This window comes from Rhinopithecus roxellana, chromosome 16 (genome assembly GCF_007565055.1).
Source record: "Rhinopithecus roxellana isolate Shanxi Qingling chromosome 16, ASM756505v1, whole genome shotgun sequence".
NCBI classification, from domain to species: Eukaryota; Metazoa; Chordata; class Mammalia; order Primates; family Cercopithecidae; genus Rhinopithecus; species Rhinopithecus roxellana.
In genome coordinates, this window is record NC_044564.1 from 108,081,490 (window position 1) to 108,099,164 (window position 17,675).

Below are 17,675 nucleotides of genomic sequence, written 5' to 3' on the forward strand. Positions count from 1 at the left end.
GATTTATATGCCTTCTCTTTACAGTACTAGGTAGAGGAAATATTCTCCAGTTACATATAATCTCTCTTCCCATAAAACATCTAGGTAAAGGAGACACAACTTTCTTACATAAAGCCTATTTAAACATTTCAACTTTTTTTTTAAGTTCTGGGATACATGTGCTGAACCTGCAGGTTTGTTACATAGGTGTACATGTGCCATGGTGGTTTGCCACACCTATCAACACGTCATCTAGGATTTAAGCCCTGCATGCATTAGGTATTTGTCCTAATGCTCTCCCTCCCCTTGCCTCCCACCCCCCGATAGGCCCTAGTGTGTGATGTTCCCCTCCCTGTGTTCATGTGTTCTCACTGTTCAACTCCCACTTGTGAGTGAGAACATGTGGCGTTTGATTTTCTGTTCCTATGTTAGTTTGTTGAGGATGATAGTTTCCATCTTCATCCATGTCCCTGCAAAGGATAGGAACTCATTCTTTTTTATGGCTGCATAGTATTCCATGGTGAAAATGTGCCACATTTTCTCTATACTGTCTAACATTGATGGGCATTTGGGTTGGTTCCAAGTCTTTGCTATTGTAAATAGTGCTGCAATAAACATATGTGTGCATGTATCTTTACAGTAGAATGATTTATAATCCTTTGGGTATATATCTAGTAATGATATTGCTGGGTCAAATGGTATTTCTGGTTCTAGATCCTTGAGGAATCGCCATACTGTCTTCTACAATGGTTGAAGTAATTTACACTCCCACCAACAGTGTACGATAGTTCCTAATTCTTCACATCCTCTCCAGCATCTGTTGTTTCTTGATTTTTTAATGATCACCATTCTAACTGGCATGAGATATGATCTCATTGTGGTTTTGATTTGCATTTCTCTAATGACCAGTGATGATGAGCTTTTAATTTTTATATGTTTGTTGGCTGCATAAATGTCTTCTTTTGAGAAGTGTCTGTTCATATCCCTCACCTGCTTTTTGATGAGGCAGTTTGTTTTTTTCTTGTAAATTTGTTTAAGTTCCTTGTAGATTCTGGATGTTAGCCCTTTGCCAGATGGATAGATTGCAAAAATTTTCTTTCGTTCTGTAGGCTGCCTGTTCACTCTGATGATAGTTTCTTTTGCTGAGCAGAAGCTCTTTAGTTTAATTAGATCCCATCTGTCAATTTTGGCTTCTGCTGAAATTGCTTTTGGTGTTTTAGTCATGAAGTCTTTGCCTGTGCCTATGTCCTGAATGGTATTGCCTAGGTTTTCTTCTAGGGTTTTTATGGTTTTAGGTTTTACATTTAAGTCTTTAATCCATCTTGAATTAATTTTTGTATAAGGTGTAAGGAAGAGGTCCAGTTTCCATTTTCTGCATATGGCTAGCCAGTTTTCCCAGGACCATTTATTAAATAGCGAATCCTTTCCCTATTGCTTGTTTTTATCAGGTTTATCGAAGATCAGATGGTCATAGATGTGTGGTGTTATTTCTGAGGCCTCTATTCTGTTGCATTGGTCTATAGCTCTGTTTTGGTACCAGTACCATGCTGTTTTGGTTAATGTAGCCTTGTAGTATAGTTTGAAGTCAAGTAGTGTGATACCTCCAGCTTTGTTCTTTTTGCTTAGGATTGTCTTGGCTATATGGGCTGTTTTTTGGTTTCATATGAAATTAAAAGTAGTTTTTTCTAGTTCTGCAAAGAAAGTGAATGGAAGCTTGATGGGAATAGCACTGACTTTATAAATTACTTTGGGCAGTATGGCCATTTTCACAATATCAACTCTTCCTATCCATGAGCATGGATTTTTTTCCCCGTTTATTTATGTCCTCTCTTATTTCCTTGAGCAGTGGTTTGTAGTTCTCCTTGAAGAGATCCTTCACATCCCTTGTAAGTTGTATTCTATATATTTTATTCTCTTTGTAGCAATTGTGATTGGGAGTTCATTCATGATTTGGCTCTCTGCTTGTCTCATATTGGTGTATAGTAATGCTTGTGATTTTTGCACATTGATTTTGTATCCTGAGACTTTGCTCAAGTTGTTTATCAGCTTAAGGAGTTTTTAGGCTGAGATGATGGGGTTTTCTAAATGTAGAATCATGTCATCTGCAAACGGACAATTTGTCTTCCTCTCTTCCTATTTGAAAACCCCTTATTTCTTTCTCTTGCCTCATTGCCCTGGCCAGAACTTCCAGTACTATGTTGAATAGGAGTGGTGACACAGGATATCCTTGTCTTGTGCTGGTTTTCAAAGGGAATGCTTCCAACTTTTGCCCATTCAGTATGATATTGGCTATGGATTTATCATAAATAGCTCTTATTATTTTGAGATATATTCCATCAGTACCCAGTTTTTTGAGGGTTTTTAGCATGAAGGGGTGTTGTAAACATTTTAGCTTTTATAATCCTATCAATCTTTATATTTTATGCTCTAGTCTCAGGAACTTCTGTACTCCACCCCCAGACCATTTTACCCTCTCTTGTGAAAAAAGCTTTGGGTTCCCAGCAAGGGGTTGAGCCAAGGGATGTGGGCCTTTTTGTCAATCTTTATCTGATTAGCCTGTCTCCACATTGCCCCAGGACGTTATTAATCAGCTTTCTCATTGTAATTTTTGCCTTCTGATTTTTGAAACTTCCCCAATCTGGTGTAAATACAGGAAACTGGTTTGGTGCTCTTTAATGTTGGGGAACCAGTAGGGGATCCCTTTGGTCCACTCAACATTTGATAGTGTTGTATTAAGACTCAAAAGGTAAACAAAAATTTTATTATCTCTCATTAATACTATCCGAAAATCTTGTTCAAAAGAGAAGACTAAATTTTACTTTGTATTAGAGTATTATCAATACTAAAGCTAATTTTAATAAAACCTTATGAATGATTTCATTGACTCTCACTCAGCTTTTGACCACACAAGAATTCCATAAACCTTTTATATATCCGAAGGAATATAAATAAGTCATTCTACCATAAAGACACATGCATATGAATGTTCATTGCAGCACTATTCACAATAACTTCACAATTTCAAAGACATGGAATCTACCTCAGGCCCATTAATGCCCTCTTACAAAATTGTTTTCTATTTTTCTCTTTCTCCAGCTTTTAGATCTATTTAGTTTTATCTACATCGTTTTTTCCATTGATTTTGAAACAATCTTTAAAATACCACTAAACCAGGCCAGCATGCCTACATGCTCCCTAGGTGCTGCTAGTCTGTGTGCATGAGTGGGAGGTGGCAGGCCTCCAACTTCAGCCTTCTCTGCTGACTGTTCTAGTGAGTTGTTGCCAGCCATGAACCATTTTGGTACCTGGTTGGTGGGAGGCACGGTGACCTCGTTGCTGCCACTGAAAGCCTGTAACAATGAAAATCTCAGCAAAATTGGCATGTCTTTGGATGATATCATCAAACTAAATTGAAAGGAAGGAAAGAAGCAGACTTTTCTAACTGGAGCCTGGCAATTCAGGATGAGCGTATGATGGAGAATCCAATAGAATTCTGGATTTGGCAAGACTAGTCTGAGCCACAGAGGAAGAGTAATGCCTGGAAAGAGATAGCTTTATGGAGTTATCACTGGCCTTGCATCTAGGAAAGCAACTGGAATTCACAAAGAAATTAGTCCTATGTATCATCCATCTCTAAGTGACAGGAATATAGAATGCTATTTTCTAGTGTTAAAAAGGAAGGGAAGGCTAGGCGCGGTGGCTCAAGCCTGTAATCCCAGCACTTTGGGAGGCCAAGATGGGTGGATCACTAGGTCAGGAGATCGAGACCATCCTGGCTAACACGGTGAAACCCCCTCTCTACTGAAAAATACAAAAAACTAGCCAGGTGAGGTGGCGGGCGCCTGTAGTCCCAGCTACTCGGGAGGCTGAGGCAGGAGAATGGCGTAAACCCTGGAGGCGGAGCTTGCAGTGAGCTGAGATCCGGCCACTGCACTCCAGCCTGGGCGACAGAGCCAGACTCCCTCTCAAAAAAAAAAAAGGAAGGGAAACCTTCTGAGACTAATACGAAGTGCAGAAAAACCAGTTGCAGTTCTCAAGAGACCTAACCAGCTAAACAGAAAAAAATAACATTCCAGACAATTTTACCAAGAGTGGAAATAAATTAAACCATCACAAACACAAGTGTTAGGCAAATTTTCTTTTCAGAAGAGACCTAAAGGTTCAGGCACAGTTGAACAAAAGAGCAATTGCTGGTTAATGTAGCAGGAAAGAGAACTCATCAATGGCAGACTTTTGTTGCAGGACTTCTTTTTAGTTCAGCTAAAGATATGGTCCTTGTCCCATGGCCACAAAAATTTAGGCTCACAATTTGCGGAGTGAGAAAAATGGAACTTATTGGGCAAAAAAGAGAAAAGAGGGAACAGTGACCTTCCGCAAAGCCAGAATTGCCGCTAGTGCGCTCCATGCCTGGTCATTTGAATCCAAGGCTCCACCCAGGAAGAGGAGGGGCCAGGTTCCTCCCTACTGCAGATGGTAGGAACTTCTGTGGCACCTGGGTGTGCATTACTCCCAGTGCGTAGGCGGTTGCAGTTTTTCCATGGACTCCTCACCTGGCTGTCTCACTTTCACCACCAACAGAGGAATTTTGACTCTGTCTGTGGACAATCCTGGAGCAGTGCAATGCCCAGTAACACAGAAATCAGGATTAATTCATACTGCTGTATCTTCATTTTTAACAAAATGGAAGCAATGTGAAATAAAGAAAGTTCCTAAAGTGGTCCCCTACAATTGACATAAACAGTGCTGGAAAAAAGACAGAGATGACTTTGAATGAGAAGTTTAGGATCCTGAAGGAACAAAGAGCTGCTCTGACAACAAAGAAGGAAGCTGTTGTGTAACTGTATTAGTCTGTTCTCACAGTGCTAATAAAGACATACCTGAGAGTAGGTAATTTATAAAGGAAAGAGGTTTAATGGACTCAAAGTTTCACATGACTGGAGAGGCCTCAAAATCATGGCAGAAGACAAAGGAGAAGCAAAGGCATGTCTTACATGGTGGCTTACATGGTGGAGAGCTTCTGCAGGGGAACTCCCATTTATAAAACCATCAGATCTTGTGAGACTTATTCACTACCATGAGAACAGTATGGAGGGAACCACGCCCATGATTCAATTATTTCCACCTGGCCCTGCCCTTAACATGTGGGGATTATTACAATTCAAGGTTGAGACTTGGTTGGGGACACAGCCAAACCATATCAGTAATCACAGGATTGATCCCATATCAAAGGGACTTTTGAGTGATGACTCTGAAAAATTGAATTGCTTGAAGAGTTCATCATAGAAATTCAAGAAACTCTGCTTCAAAATATTCACAAGGCCAACTCATTTTTATTTTTGAAGATTTTTTTAAAAAATAAAACAGGTATAATATAATGCCCTGAGAGAATAACAGGGAATATACCTGTTCTTAAAGATTTCATTGTTGGCTCAGATAGAACAATTATCTATTTGACTTCTTCGGTTCCTCTTGTAGCAGAAGGAAGATAGAAAGATAGAAATTGATTATTTTTATGATAGTGGTATTTAGGACCTCATTGCCTTTGCCAATTTTTTTAGACTTTATCATGACAAATCTTGGTCTTCTGAGATATGAGTAGGTCCCTTTGTTGCTGTCATTTATCCTTTAATAGTGTGGATGTAATAAATACAGTTGCCTTGTCTTCATTAGAGAGATTTTTTAAAATATTGGAATTCTAGTTTGGAGTTTTAAGATTTATGGAAATGTATGAAACTTGGTTCATTTTTCAGGTACGTTTTAGGCTAATGCCCCAGAATTATGAATTTTTAGTGCTGAACTTATAACAAGAACTGTGGCTCTAGGCATTAGTCTCAGATTAAAATGTTGGTGCTTGAAGGCTGAAAATCCGTATTTACAAAGTTATCTGATAGGGCCTTGGAGGAGAGGATTCAGTTTAAAAATCTGACAGTTTGTATTTAGTAAATGAAAACATGAGAGGAAGTAGCAAGTTGAAAGACGGTAACTGAGATGAAAAACTTCAAAACTTAGGTCATACGTGTACTGTTTGGATTTAGTGCACTTGAGTCTAGTGTCCACAAATAATTCTTCAAACGGTATTTAGAAGAATTATAATTATTAAATGAATTGAGTCCCTCGGACATTTTGGTAGTAAAATTAATAGCCATAAAGTCCTAAACTTTATTTGAAAAGTTACTTCTCATTTGAAAAGTTAAAATTTATGAGCTTTGAAGCTTGCTAAATTAATTTACAGCGCCAAAACCAAAAATATACTTGTATATGTCACAAATAACAGATGCAAAATATGTAATAGAATTACATTGTACCTTGTTGTTTACCATTCACTGATTTCTTGTATGGTATAAAGTTCAGTAATGATGGGGAGAAAAGGGCTCCACCCCTACCCCCCAGACCTCTGAAGGGCGGGAGGAGTAACTGTTTGCCAAGATAGTGCTGAGTCCTCAGATGTTGTACACTATAAATTATAGTATAACGACAAATTCAGCAAAATGTTCCAGCTATAAGTTACAAGTCTGGTCATTTTGAAGCTTGACATTTGAGTTGCTATAATGTTAAAAACATCCAAGTAGGTGATAGTTTCTCTAGAGTATATTACTAATGTTGACTTTTCCTGTAAAACAAAACATCGTTATCATTCAGCCTGCCTTGCATTGTATACTAGACTTAATTGTTGTCACTTCTTGGGATACTTAATGGTTTCTGCTAGCCCTGGAAAGCTATCAGTAACAATTTCACGCTTATATCAAAGAATTAAGTCTGATCCTTAATATCTGATATTTTGCCAGTACTTCTAGTGATAAGGGATTTTTGGAAGTCACAGAATTTAAAAATAAATTCTAGTCTTTCCTTAGCTATTTGATACTCATCCCTGTTCCTGCAAAAGACATGATCACATTATTTTTTTATGGCTACGGGGACAAATAGGCCAAGTACTCACTGCAAAGCATTTTTGTAAGTATGCTTGCTTATATTTAGTCCAGAAACAATGCATTCTAGATTGGTTCAGAATTACCGGTAGCTTATTTTACAGCAAGGAAAAGCAGCTGAGCAAGAATTTGCTGTCTTTTGAACAGTTTGTGAAATATGATATAAGGGTGTTTTCATTTTCCTATTCCCTTGAATATAATTGTACAGAGCTATTATTAATGCCATTTTTTTGAGAAAACCTTAAAAATATCCCCAAATATTGAAATTAAGGGCATCAAATAACAAATTATCTTTGGTATATTAAACTATTTCCCTTCATGGATCTGTAATTTAAGTATAAAATATTGCCTTTGGTACAATTAAGACTCTTGTGTACATGTTGTATATAAACAAAGCAATATGCTTTCTTGGAGGAAAATTTTCTTTCTCTGAAATTTTTTTCATGGTTGTAGTCATCCTTGTTCAGTTCGTAAAAGTTTTGTTTGTGTTTTTTTAAACAGGATGCAACTTAAAATTTTCTTTGCATCAAGGTATATGCAAAACTTTGTTGCAGTGCATCACAAAATGAAAGTTTGCATTTAATGAGGAGATGCTTTACACTGTACTTTTTGCTATTTTTTGGAAAAGTTGCGTTTAGATCTATTCTGAAGCTGTTAACTTTTAACAAATAAAATGTTACTGGTTTCCACAATGAAATACCATCTCATACCAGTCAGAATGGCTATCATTAAAAGTCAAAAAATAATAGATGCTGGCAATGTGGTGGGCAAAAGGAAACACTTACACACTGTTGATGGGATTGTAAATTAGTTCAACCATTGTGGAAAGCATTATAATGACTCCTCAAGAGCTAAAAGCAGAACTATCATTCGAACCAGCAATCCCATTACTGGGTATCCGAAGGAATAAATAAATCATTCTACCATAAAGACACATGCATGTGAATGTTCATTGCAGCACTATTCACAATAGCTTTTCACAATTCAAAGACATGGAATCTACCTAATGCCCATTAATGACAGCCAGATAAAGAAAATGTGGTACATATATACCATGGAATACTATGCAGCCATAAAAAAGAATGAGATCATGTCTTTTGTGGGAACATGGATGAAGGTGGGGGCTATAATACTTAGCAAACTAACACAAGAACAGAAAACCAAATACCACATGTTTTCACTTACAAGTGGGAGTTGAATAATGAAAACTCATGAACACAAAGAAGGGAGCAATAGACACTGGGGTCTACTTGAGGGTAAATGTTTGCTAGGCAGAGTAGAATGACTACACTTAACACAATGTATTGTGTATTTCAAAACAGGTAGAAAGGAGAACTTTAAATGTTCCTAACACATAGAAATGATAAATACTCAAGGTAATAAATTCCCTAAAGACCCTGACTTGATCATTACACATTCTATGCATGTAACAAAATATCACATGTACATCATAAATAGGTATAAATATTATGTGGGAATAAAAATGTATTTACCGGGCGCGGTGGCTCACGCCTGTAATCCCAGCACTTTGGGAGGCCAAGGTGGGTGGATCACGAGGTCAGGAGATTGAAACCATCCTGGCTAACACAGTGAAACCCCGTCTCTACTAAAAATACAAAAAATTAGCTGGGTGTGGTGGCAGGTGCCCGTAGTCCCAGCTACTCGGGAGGCTGAGGCAGGAAAATAGCGTGAACCTGGGAGGCGGAGACTGCAGTGAGCCGAGATGGCGCCACTGCACTCTAGTCTGGGCCACAGAGCCAGACTCCGTCTCAAAAAAAAAAAAGTATCCTGAATATTATGTATAAAAGTAATGATTGAAATAAATAATGTTTACCACCAGCAAAGAGCATACATTTACTCTGTCAGAATGTTAGAATTAGGGTCTGAATCATTCTGATGTGCAGTTGAGCTGGGTTTTGGCTTTGTTGCAGGTTTATTTGATTCAGTGCAAAACTGGCTTCAGATATTTTTGAGTGTATGGGATTATGCCTTTCTCATCAGAATGGTCTTGGGACTCAGCATTGCTGAATGTCTGGAGAGATTTTTGTGTATTATGGCCATGTTGCTAGCCTTTCAAACTGTGAAAGATTCTGATTCACAATCTTTCTGTAATAAGGGTCACTGGGGAGCTTGCTTTGCTTTGCAGTCCTGCTCCTGGATCTCTGGGTCTGGGGAAATCTCTCTCTACTCTGCTCCTCTGACCCCATTCATTGAAAGGCAGCTGCCTTATTTTACATGAAGGCCTGCAATGCCTCAGATTTCTCTCAGCTTGCACCCCTGATCTCGGTCTGAGCACATGGTGAAGCTCTACAGAAAGTTGGCAGATAGAGAAAGACTTACTCTGTAGCTACAGTTTCTTGGAATTCTAGTTTATCAAACCAATCCACACATATCCGTTAAAAGTGCATTATATTTTCTGTTGATTTCTCCTTATTTTTTTTCTGTTGGGTTTATTTTTTGCTGCTTTATCATAATTGAAAATCAGCATGTAGGAGAGAAAATTTTCTGTTTCCTATGGAGCAGCTTGTCACTTGCTGGAGTTCAATTCACGTAGATTCTTTGCATTCTCAGTAATCTAATGAGTTACAAACAAAACAAAAATAAAGACCAAAAAAAAAAAAAAAATCACCCAACAAACCAAAAACTAATTTTGTAGCTTATGCAGATAGTTTTGTTTGTTAGAGTGAGAACAGTGGTAACTCTTGTGGCTTTCTTCACACTAATCAAAAGGAGATGGGCTTTTCTTAATTTTTAAAAGGTTACAAAAAGCTCAGCAAGACTTTTATGTACCTGAAGGGCTTGTCAGCTTAATCCTAAGTACAAAGCTATGGATGTTTTTTCTCTAGGGAGCAATACACACACCACCCCTTTTGTTCTTTCCAAAGATTTTATTCTCATTCTTTTGAGAAGATCCTTCTGGGTTGTTTTTTCTTAACTTTTATTTTAGAATCAGAGGGTATATGTGCAGGATTGTTACATAGGTATATTGTGTGATGATGCTGAGGTTTGGGGTATGACTGAACCTGTCACCGTGGTATTAAGTAAAGTACCCAATAGGTAGTTTTTCAGCCCTTGCCCCGATCCCTCTCTCCGTCCTCTTGCAGTCCCCAGTGTCTAATGTTCCCATTGTCGATGTGTACCCAATGTTTAGCTCCCACTTATAAGTGAGAACATGAGGTATTTGGTTATCTGTTTCTGCATTAGTTCACTTAGGAAATGGCCTTTAGCTGCATCCATGTTGCTGCAAAGGACATGGTTTCATTTTTTCATGGCTGTATAGTATTCCTCTTCCATGATCCCTCTATTTTTTTATGTTCTGTTGCAGGTAAACTCTTGGGTGCAAGGCATTCTGTTTCCAGGACTTGGGGAAGGGATTAGCGTGAAGTTAAATGTCTCATATATATAGATGTTCAATAAATAACCATGTTTTCAAATCTAAATCTCATTTTTATCCTCTGTTGTACTTGATTTTTTTAAAGGTTCTGTATGACAGGTTGTGTTATCTTCCTAGATGTATTGATATCATTCATGCATATTTTGACTGCTGCTTCTTTAACACTGGTTCATTATTGTTATAAAATTTGTCAGCTTGCTTACTGTCTTCTAGAAATTCGTTGAAAGCTCTCAGGTGTCTTGTACTAGAAGATTATATCACGAAATTTCTAAAGAACTAGAGGGTTAGAACTGACTCCTAAGTGGCCTGAATGCTGATTCAATTCATCTTTCATCAACCCTTATCTCTACTTTATTTTACTGCTCCTCTTTCTTTATTTTTTGAGGTTTTGCTGAAGATATTCCTGAAGAATCATTCCAGGTGCCACACTAAAAAAATGATCCAGTTGACAGCTACCCCTGTGAGTGCACTTGTTGATGAGCCAGTGCATATCCAAGCTACAGGCCTGACGCCCTTTCAGATGGTGAGTTTTCAGGCATCACTGGAAGATGAAAGTGGAAACATGTTTTATTCTCAAGCCCACTATAGGGCCAATGAATTTGGTGAGGTGGACCTGAAGCATGCTGCTTCACTTGGAGGGGATTATATGGGAGTCCACCCCATGGGTCTCTTCTGGTCTCTGAAACCTGAAAAGCTATTAACAAGACTGTTGAAAAAAGATGTGATGAATAAGCCTTTCCAGGTCCAATTAAAACTTTATGACTTAGAGTTAATAGTGAACAATAAAGCTGCCAGTGCTCCAAAGGCCAGCCTGACTTTGGAGAGGTGGTATGTGGCACCTGGTGTCACACGAATTCAGGTTCGAGAAGGCCGCCTTCGAGGAGCTCTCTTCCTTCCTCCAGGTGAGTAGAATTACTCTGGTTATTGTTATTCTTGTTTTTCCACTTTAAATGCATTATCTCTCTAGAAATTTAACTTGAATATGGATAATACCTAGAGCACTGCTTCCTGCCTTACAATCAATGTTAACCTTGGGTCAGAACAAGAATGTGGTATATTCCACTCCAGCTCAAGTTTCACCTCAACAGTTCTGAAGCTTGTCTAAGAATGTGACTACATATAGTTTGTGGAGTCCCTACATTATGGACTTTACATAGCTTTGGATTTGCTAAATTTTTCTGGATTGAAGTCTGGCTATATGAAGACTCTCATCTTGATGTAATGGAAACCATATCCCAGATCCTTGTGCAGGCTCTGTCAGGTTGAGTTTCAGTTTAGGCATTGGTTATTACCTTGTTGCCACAACAAGCTGGAGATAAGATGGACTGAAAGATTGCAGCACATATAGAGGATGCAAGAAACTTTGTGCCCTCTAGCTTCATAAATATTACATATTTATAGACTATTCCATGAATCTAATAATATAGCATGCTTCCTAATGGCTATAAAACTTATCAGAACACTCATAGTTTCCCACAGAAATCTCCAAATACTGATAAATAAGTGGTTTAAACATCTGTTGGTACATTTCTCAGAGTTTATTATGGGGCCAGATAAAGCAAAGTTAATTTCTCAGAAGAAAAGAAGCAATAAAAGCTTTCCTTTCCAAATTCACCATAACCCATGCACTTGTTCAGATAAATTTGAATTTTTAAAATACCCAGTAAATAGCATGTAGACCACTTTATTATGGCTAGGGACCAAGAATTAAATGGCACAAATTGCTGTACCTCTATTATCCCACCCCAGTTAAAAATCTGTTTATTGGTACAGGCCTTCCATCTTGGGATGATGTACTAGTTTAGGGTGTGCTGTTTGGGAATCCTCTTGAACATTGCACATGCTGGGTCTCCTGCTTCACGTGTGTTTTCTACAGGGGAAACAAAAGAGAGCTGAGTTGTGTGAGGTTATAAGGAGGTTGAGTCGGATCACAAATATTTCTTGACTGTAACATTCTTCCAAGATAAAAGACTCAGTACTTTTAAGTGTTCCCCCATTCTTGTCAATCAGATGGTAAAAACATCCTTATTCATTTATGCAAATGATAATTTAAAACTAAGATATATTCAACATCACTTTATTTTTTCTTTATTCATTGTAATTAATTATAGTAAGTTAAAAAAAATTCCCAGTACTCCTTTAAATCAAGCCACTCCTTTCAAACATGCATGGGATCAGTCTGTCTTAGTTAAAATCACTTATAAAAGAACAGAATATCCCCTATAAGCGCATCATAAGTTTCTTTCAGTGTGTGGGCTCTGCTTTATTTTGGAAAAAAGCTGCCTATACGGAGTGAGTGTAGGATGATACTCTGACCGTCCCTACTTTTTCCCATGTGTCAGCCTGCAGAAAATAAACATGGTGTTATTGAATAAAAGGGCTCATCATTGACATATGCTTAGGTGTAAGATTTCATCACTGTATAGTCAAATGAGTGTAGCAGAGCAGTGTTAAGTCAGGATTTTAGCTAATACAATCATTTCAAAAAATTTTTTTGAACCATATATTTCTTTGAGAACCAAATTAAATCTGTGGAACCTCTCATAAGTAAAATTCATCTATATATATGTGTGTGTGTGTGTATATATATATACACACACACACACCATATTTTGCATATATTGTAATTTCAGGATCTCCACGGATTTCCTAAAACTTATCTGTATACTTCTTTCTAGGTAAAGAAGCCCCAGCCTAATTTCTATGCCTTTCTTTACAATAAGAGTATAGAAACTACCATGAATTCCCATTTCCTGGGCTGCAGACAGTAAATATGTCAATGAATGTAGTTCCTAGTCAAACATCTAGATATTGTATTCCATTGTATAGTCAATGGGCCTTAATTCTGCCCCAGGGAGAAGGCTAAAAGTGTTAGAATTGTATTTGAAAATTTAAATGTTAATTTCAAAATTACATTTGAATGTAATTTTGCATTTCTGCTTTGTCTTCTCATGCTTTTATTATCTTTATTTATTTTATCTTGTCTTTTATTATCTTATCATTTGCATTTCTGCTTTGTATTTTCAAGTTTTTCTTATCTTTTCCACACCTTCTCTTCATGTACAATTCTGTTTTGTTATTTTTCAGGAAAGGGTCGCTTCCCAGGGGTAATTGATTTGTTTGGTGGTTTGGGTGGGCTGCTTGAATTTCGGGCCAGCCTCCTAGCCAGTCGTGGCTTTGCCTCCTTGGCCTTGGCTTACTTTAACTATGAAGACCTGCCCGCCAAACCAGAAATAACAGATTTGGAATATTTTGAGGAGGCTGCCAATTTTCTCCTGAGACATCCGAAGGTAATTTTTGCCTTTTCAGGAGGTTTGAATGCCTGGGGTTTTTTGTGTTTTTTTTTTTTTTGTTAAGAGACAGGGTCTTGCTTTGTCACCCAGGCTGGAGTGCAGTGGCATGATCTGACACTTGGCCAGAAGCCAGTGCCTTTTGATACTACGATGGGCACAGGCTAACTTCCTATGCATTTTGTCTTTCTGAGCAAAAGACACTGGATGAGAAATAAATAATGTGAATTATAAATAACCTGGGCATGAATAGAATTTCAAGTTCACTGAGAATCATACTTGGAAGTTAAGAAAAGTCATAGGATATTATGGTTATTTTTTAAAAAGGGACTGGCTGGGTGTTATGGCTCAAGCCTGTAATTCTAGCACTCTGGGAGACCAAGATGAGAGGATTAATAGAAGCCAACAGTTCAAGACCAGCCTGGGCAACATAGCCAAACTCTTTCTCTATAAATACTAAAAAAAATAGCTGGATGTGGTAGTAGTGGGCACCTGTTGTCCCAGCTACTCAGCAGGGGCTGAGGAGGAAAGATCGCTTGAGCCCGGGAGATTGAGGCTGCAGTGAGCCATGTTCCTGCCACTGCACTCCAGCCTGGGTGACATAGCGAGACTGTCTCAAAAAAAAAAAAAACTGGGGGGGGGTTAATGCATGCAAAATACTTATCATAGAACCTGGCAATACTAAGCACTCAAAGATGAACAAATGTTAGACAAAACTTTCTATGATCTGACTGCTGCATACTTCTTCAGCCTTATCTTATAGCTCTAATTATTAACTAGCTATCATTTTTCTCATGACTATACTTAACTGGACAGATAATCTGTATTTCTTTGAGGAATGAGTCTGAATTTTTAGTTACTTGTGAGCCCTTATACGTAACACTATAGTGCTTTCCAATCCATATGCCTTTTAAAATTTTAAAACATGTGCTTTGCTACTATGATATGGGATAGAGTTGGAGTTTATTAAATCTTGTTAATTTCCCAATATTTTTTCTTTCCTTTCCTTTTTTTTTTTTTGTTTTTCTTTTCTTTTTTTTTTTTTTTTTGACAGAGTCTTGCTCTATCACCTAGGCTAGAGGCAGTGGCACAATCTCAGCTCACCGCAACCTCCACCTCCCAGGTTCAAGCGATTTTCCTACCTCAGCCTCCTGAGTAGCTGGGACTATTAAGTGTGCGCCACCACACCTGGCTACTTTTTGTATTTTTAGTGGAGACAGGGTTTTGCCATTTTGGGAAGGCTGGTCTCTAACTCCTGACCTCAAGCAATCCACCTGCCTTGGCCTCTTATTTTTCTTAGTAAGAATTGAAATAAAATTAAATCTCCATACTACATGGTTTTTTATATAAGGATCACCAAAATATAATCAGGTTTGCAGAAATAAGATAAGCAACAATTACTGACAATCTACTGACGTATTGAACATTTTAAATGGCTATTTTTTGTTTGTTTGTTTGTTTGTTTTTTTGAGATGGAGTCTCGCTCTGTCGCCCGGGCTGGAGGGCAGTGGCCGGATCTCAGCTCGCTGCAAGCTCCCCTTCCCGGGTTTACGCCATTCTCCTGCCTCAGCCTCCCGAGTAGCTGGGACTACAGGCACCCGCCACCTTGCCCGGCTAGTTTTTTGTATTTTTTAGTAGAGACGGGGTTTCACCGTGTTAGCCAGGATGGTCTCGATCTCCTGACCTCGTGATCTGCCCATCTCGGCCTCCCAAAGTGCTGGGATTACAGGCTTGAGCCACCGCGCCTGGCTTAAATGGCTATTTTTGATGCATATAATGGAACTGCCCTTGAACTTGTCAGTCAATATTATCATTGTGAGCCTTCTTCTTGGCTTAGATGAGAAGTGGAGAGGTTATGCGATTCTCTTTTTTCACTGTCTTTGCCTCGTTCCCCTTATATTCGCTACATGACTTTTTCATCACTGTCGTTGCCAATGTCACATAGATAGCTAGTTAATGATTAATCCAGGCCTGGAAACCAGATTTTTTCCCCCCAGACTCTGAGAAATTCCATTAAACCTACTTCACATTGTCTCTTCTGCAGGATGATAGAACAGAGATCTTTCTTGCAGGTCATATTTCTCTATGTATTGATTTTAAGTAACTTCTAAGAACTCAAAATTTCCTGATCCCAAATTTTGTGGTAGAAGTTGTAACAAGAGTTACTGTTTTGACAAGGGCCAGAAACATATTAAAAAGCCTGCACAGATTTGAGTCATGCTTTTTTGTTCATTCGTGTTACACTTGCTTTTAGTTTATCTTCCATGGCCAAATCCATTCTGAGTTCCCATCTTTCCTTACCATAACCGTCACTCTCTATCTTTTATATTAAGCTATAGGATTGGGGGAGAAAGGTAGGTCAAAGGGTACAAAGTTTCTGTTAGACAAGAAGACTAAGATCTGGTGATCTATTGCACAGCATGGTGATTATAGTTAATAATAATGTATTGTATACTTCCAAATTGCTAAAAGATTAGATTTTAAATGTTCTTACCACAAAGAAATGGTAAGTTTGTGAGGTAATGGATATGTTAATCAGCCTGATTTGTTCATTCCACCACGTATATATGCACTGAAATATCACGTTTTGCCTCATAGATATGTACCATTATCATTTGTCAATTAAAAATAAAAATTAGGCCTGGCACAGTGGCTCATGCTTGTAATCCCAGCACTTTGGGAGGCCGAGGTGGGCAGATCACCTAACCAGGCAATTAACAAGGTTTAATAAACTCCAACTCTATCCCATATCATAGTAGTAGATCAGCCTGGCCAACATGGAGAAACCCCATCTCTACTAAAGATACAAAAATTTGCCGGGTGTGGTGGTGGGCGCCTGTAGTTCCAGCTTGGGAGGCTGAGGCAGGAGAATTGCTTGAACCTGAGAGGCGGAGGTTGCAGTGAGCTGAGATTGCACCACTGCACTCCAGCCTGGATGACAGAATGAGACTCAGTCTCAAAAAATAAAAATAAAAATAAATAATAAATTAAAATTAAAATTAAAAAAATACAGAATTTCAGAGCTTGAAAGGAACTTTTAATTGATTCAAGCCACCCCTCTTAAATATACAGGGTAGGAACTAAAGAGTATATATGACTCATTCCATTTGTGTATTTTTTTCCCCTCTTACCCTAAGAATTTCTCACATTTTCATCAGCCTGTCGTGAGTTGTATATTGATTCATGTGTTTCTAAGTAGTAGGGAAAATATCCCAAACATTGGTTTATAAAATGCCTGTAAAATATAGAAGATCAATTAAAATAAATACAGGAAGTCAACAAAGGTTTTAGAAAAGTGATGCTTCTCTCTGGGACTCTGTCCTTGCCAGGAGCCAGTGCTCAAGGAGAATCAGAGCTTTATTTTGTGGCACAAAGAACGATTTTCTTTAACTCCTCCTTAGAATTCTCAACCAAATTGGTAACTGGGAGCAATACACTCAATACTCAAAAATAACTCTTGAACATGTGGTTTGCTTTTCATTTTTACTGGTGTTACCTTAGTTCAGGACATTATAATTTGCTGCTTATATCAGTGCATTAAGCTATGGCTTTTCTGCCTCCATTTATGCAAGTCACAGTTGTAAAATGGGCCTTCCTAGAACACAACTATTTTACTCACTTGCTTAAGAGTCTCCCTATTTATTATGGGATAAAGACCAGGCTTTCTAGCATGTTAGACAAAACTTCCTATGATCTGACTTCTGTGTACTTATTTAGATAATTATGCCCATCTTTAAAATTTGTCCTAATTCTCCTCCTTAGTTAGGAAAAAAACTGAAGATGCTTAATCTATCTTTCAAAGCTATGCACCATAAAGTTGGTGTTTTCTGTTCCAGACTTATTATGTTATTTCCCACCTTATATTGTAAATTAAAATAATGAAGAACTACTTGCGGTTCCTCTAAATGCCTTGCTCTTCATTGCCTCTCAGTTTTCGCATGTATTTCTCCCATGGTGAATACATTAGGAATGTTTTGGCTACATTTCCCAGAAAAGTGGCTGATGGTGGCTTAAACAACATCAACATAAGGCATCTTATTCTCTTACATAACAGGTTTGGTGATAGATAGTTCAAACTTTGGCTTA

The 17,675-nt window shown here is 38.1% G+C and overlaps 1 protein-coding gene and 1 pseudogene across 2 annotated transcripts in view; both read left to right on the plus strand.

The window, feature by feature from the left end:
* The window catches only part of BAAT (bile acid-CoA:amino acid N-acyltransferase), a 29,249-nt gene that overhangs the window by 7,539 nt on the left and 4,035 nt on the right, over positions 1-17,675 (plus strand). For both annotated transcript variants that reach the window (XM_010374144.2, XM_010374145.2), the window contains exons 2-3: positions 10,685-11,201; positions 13,387-13,589. In XM_010374144.2, the coding sequence (XP_010372446.2) occupies positions 10,736-11,201; positions 13,387-13,589 (669 nt within the window). In that variant the 5' untranslated portion in view covers positions 10,685-10,735. The remainder of the gene's footprint in view (positions 1-10,684; positions 11,202-13,386; positions 13,590-17,675) is intronic.
* LOC115893901 lies at positions 3,268-4,817 on the plus strand (annotated as a pseudogene).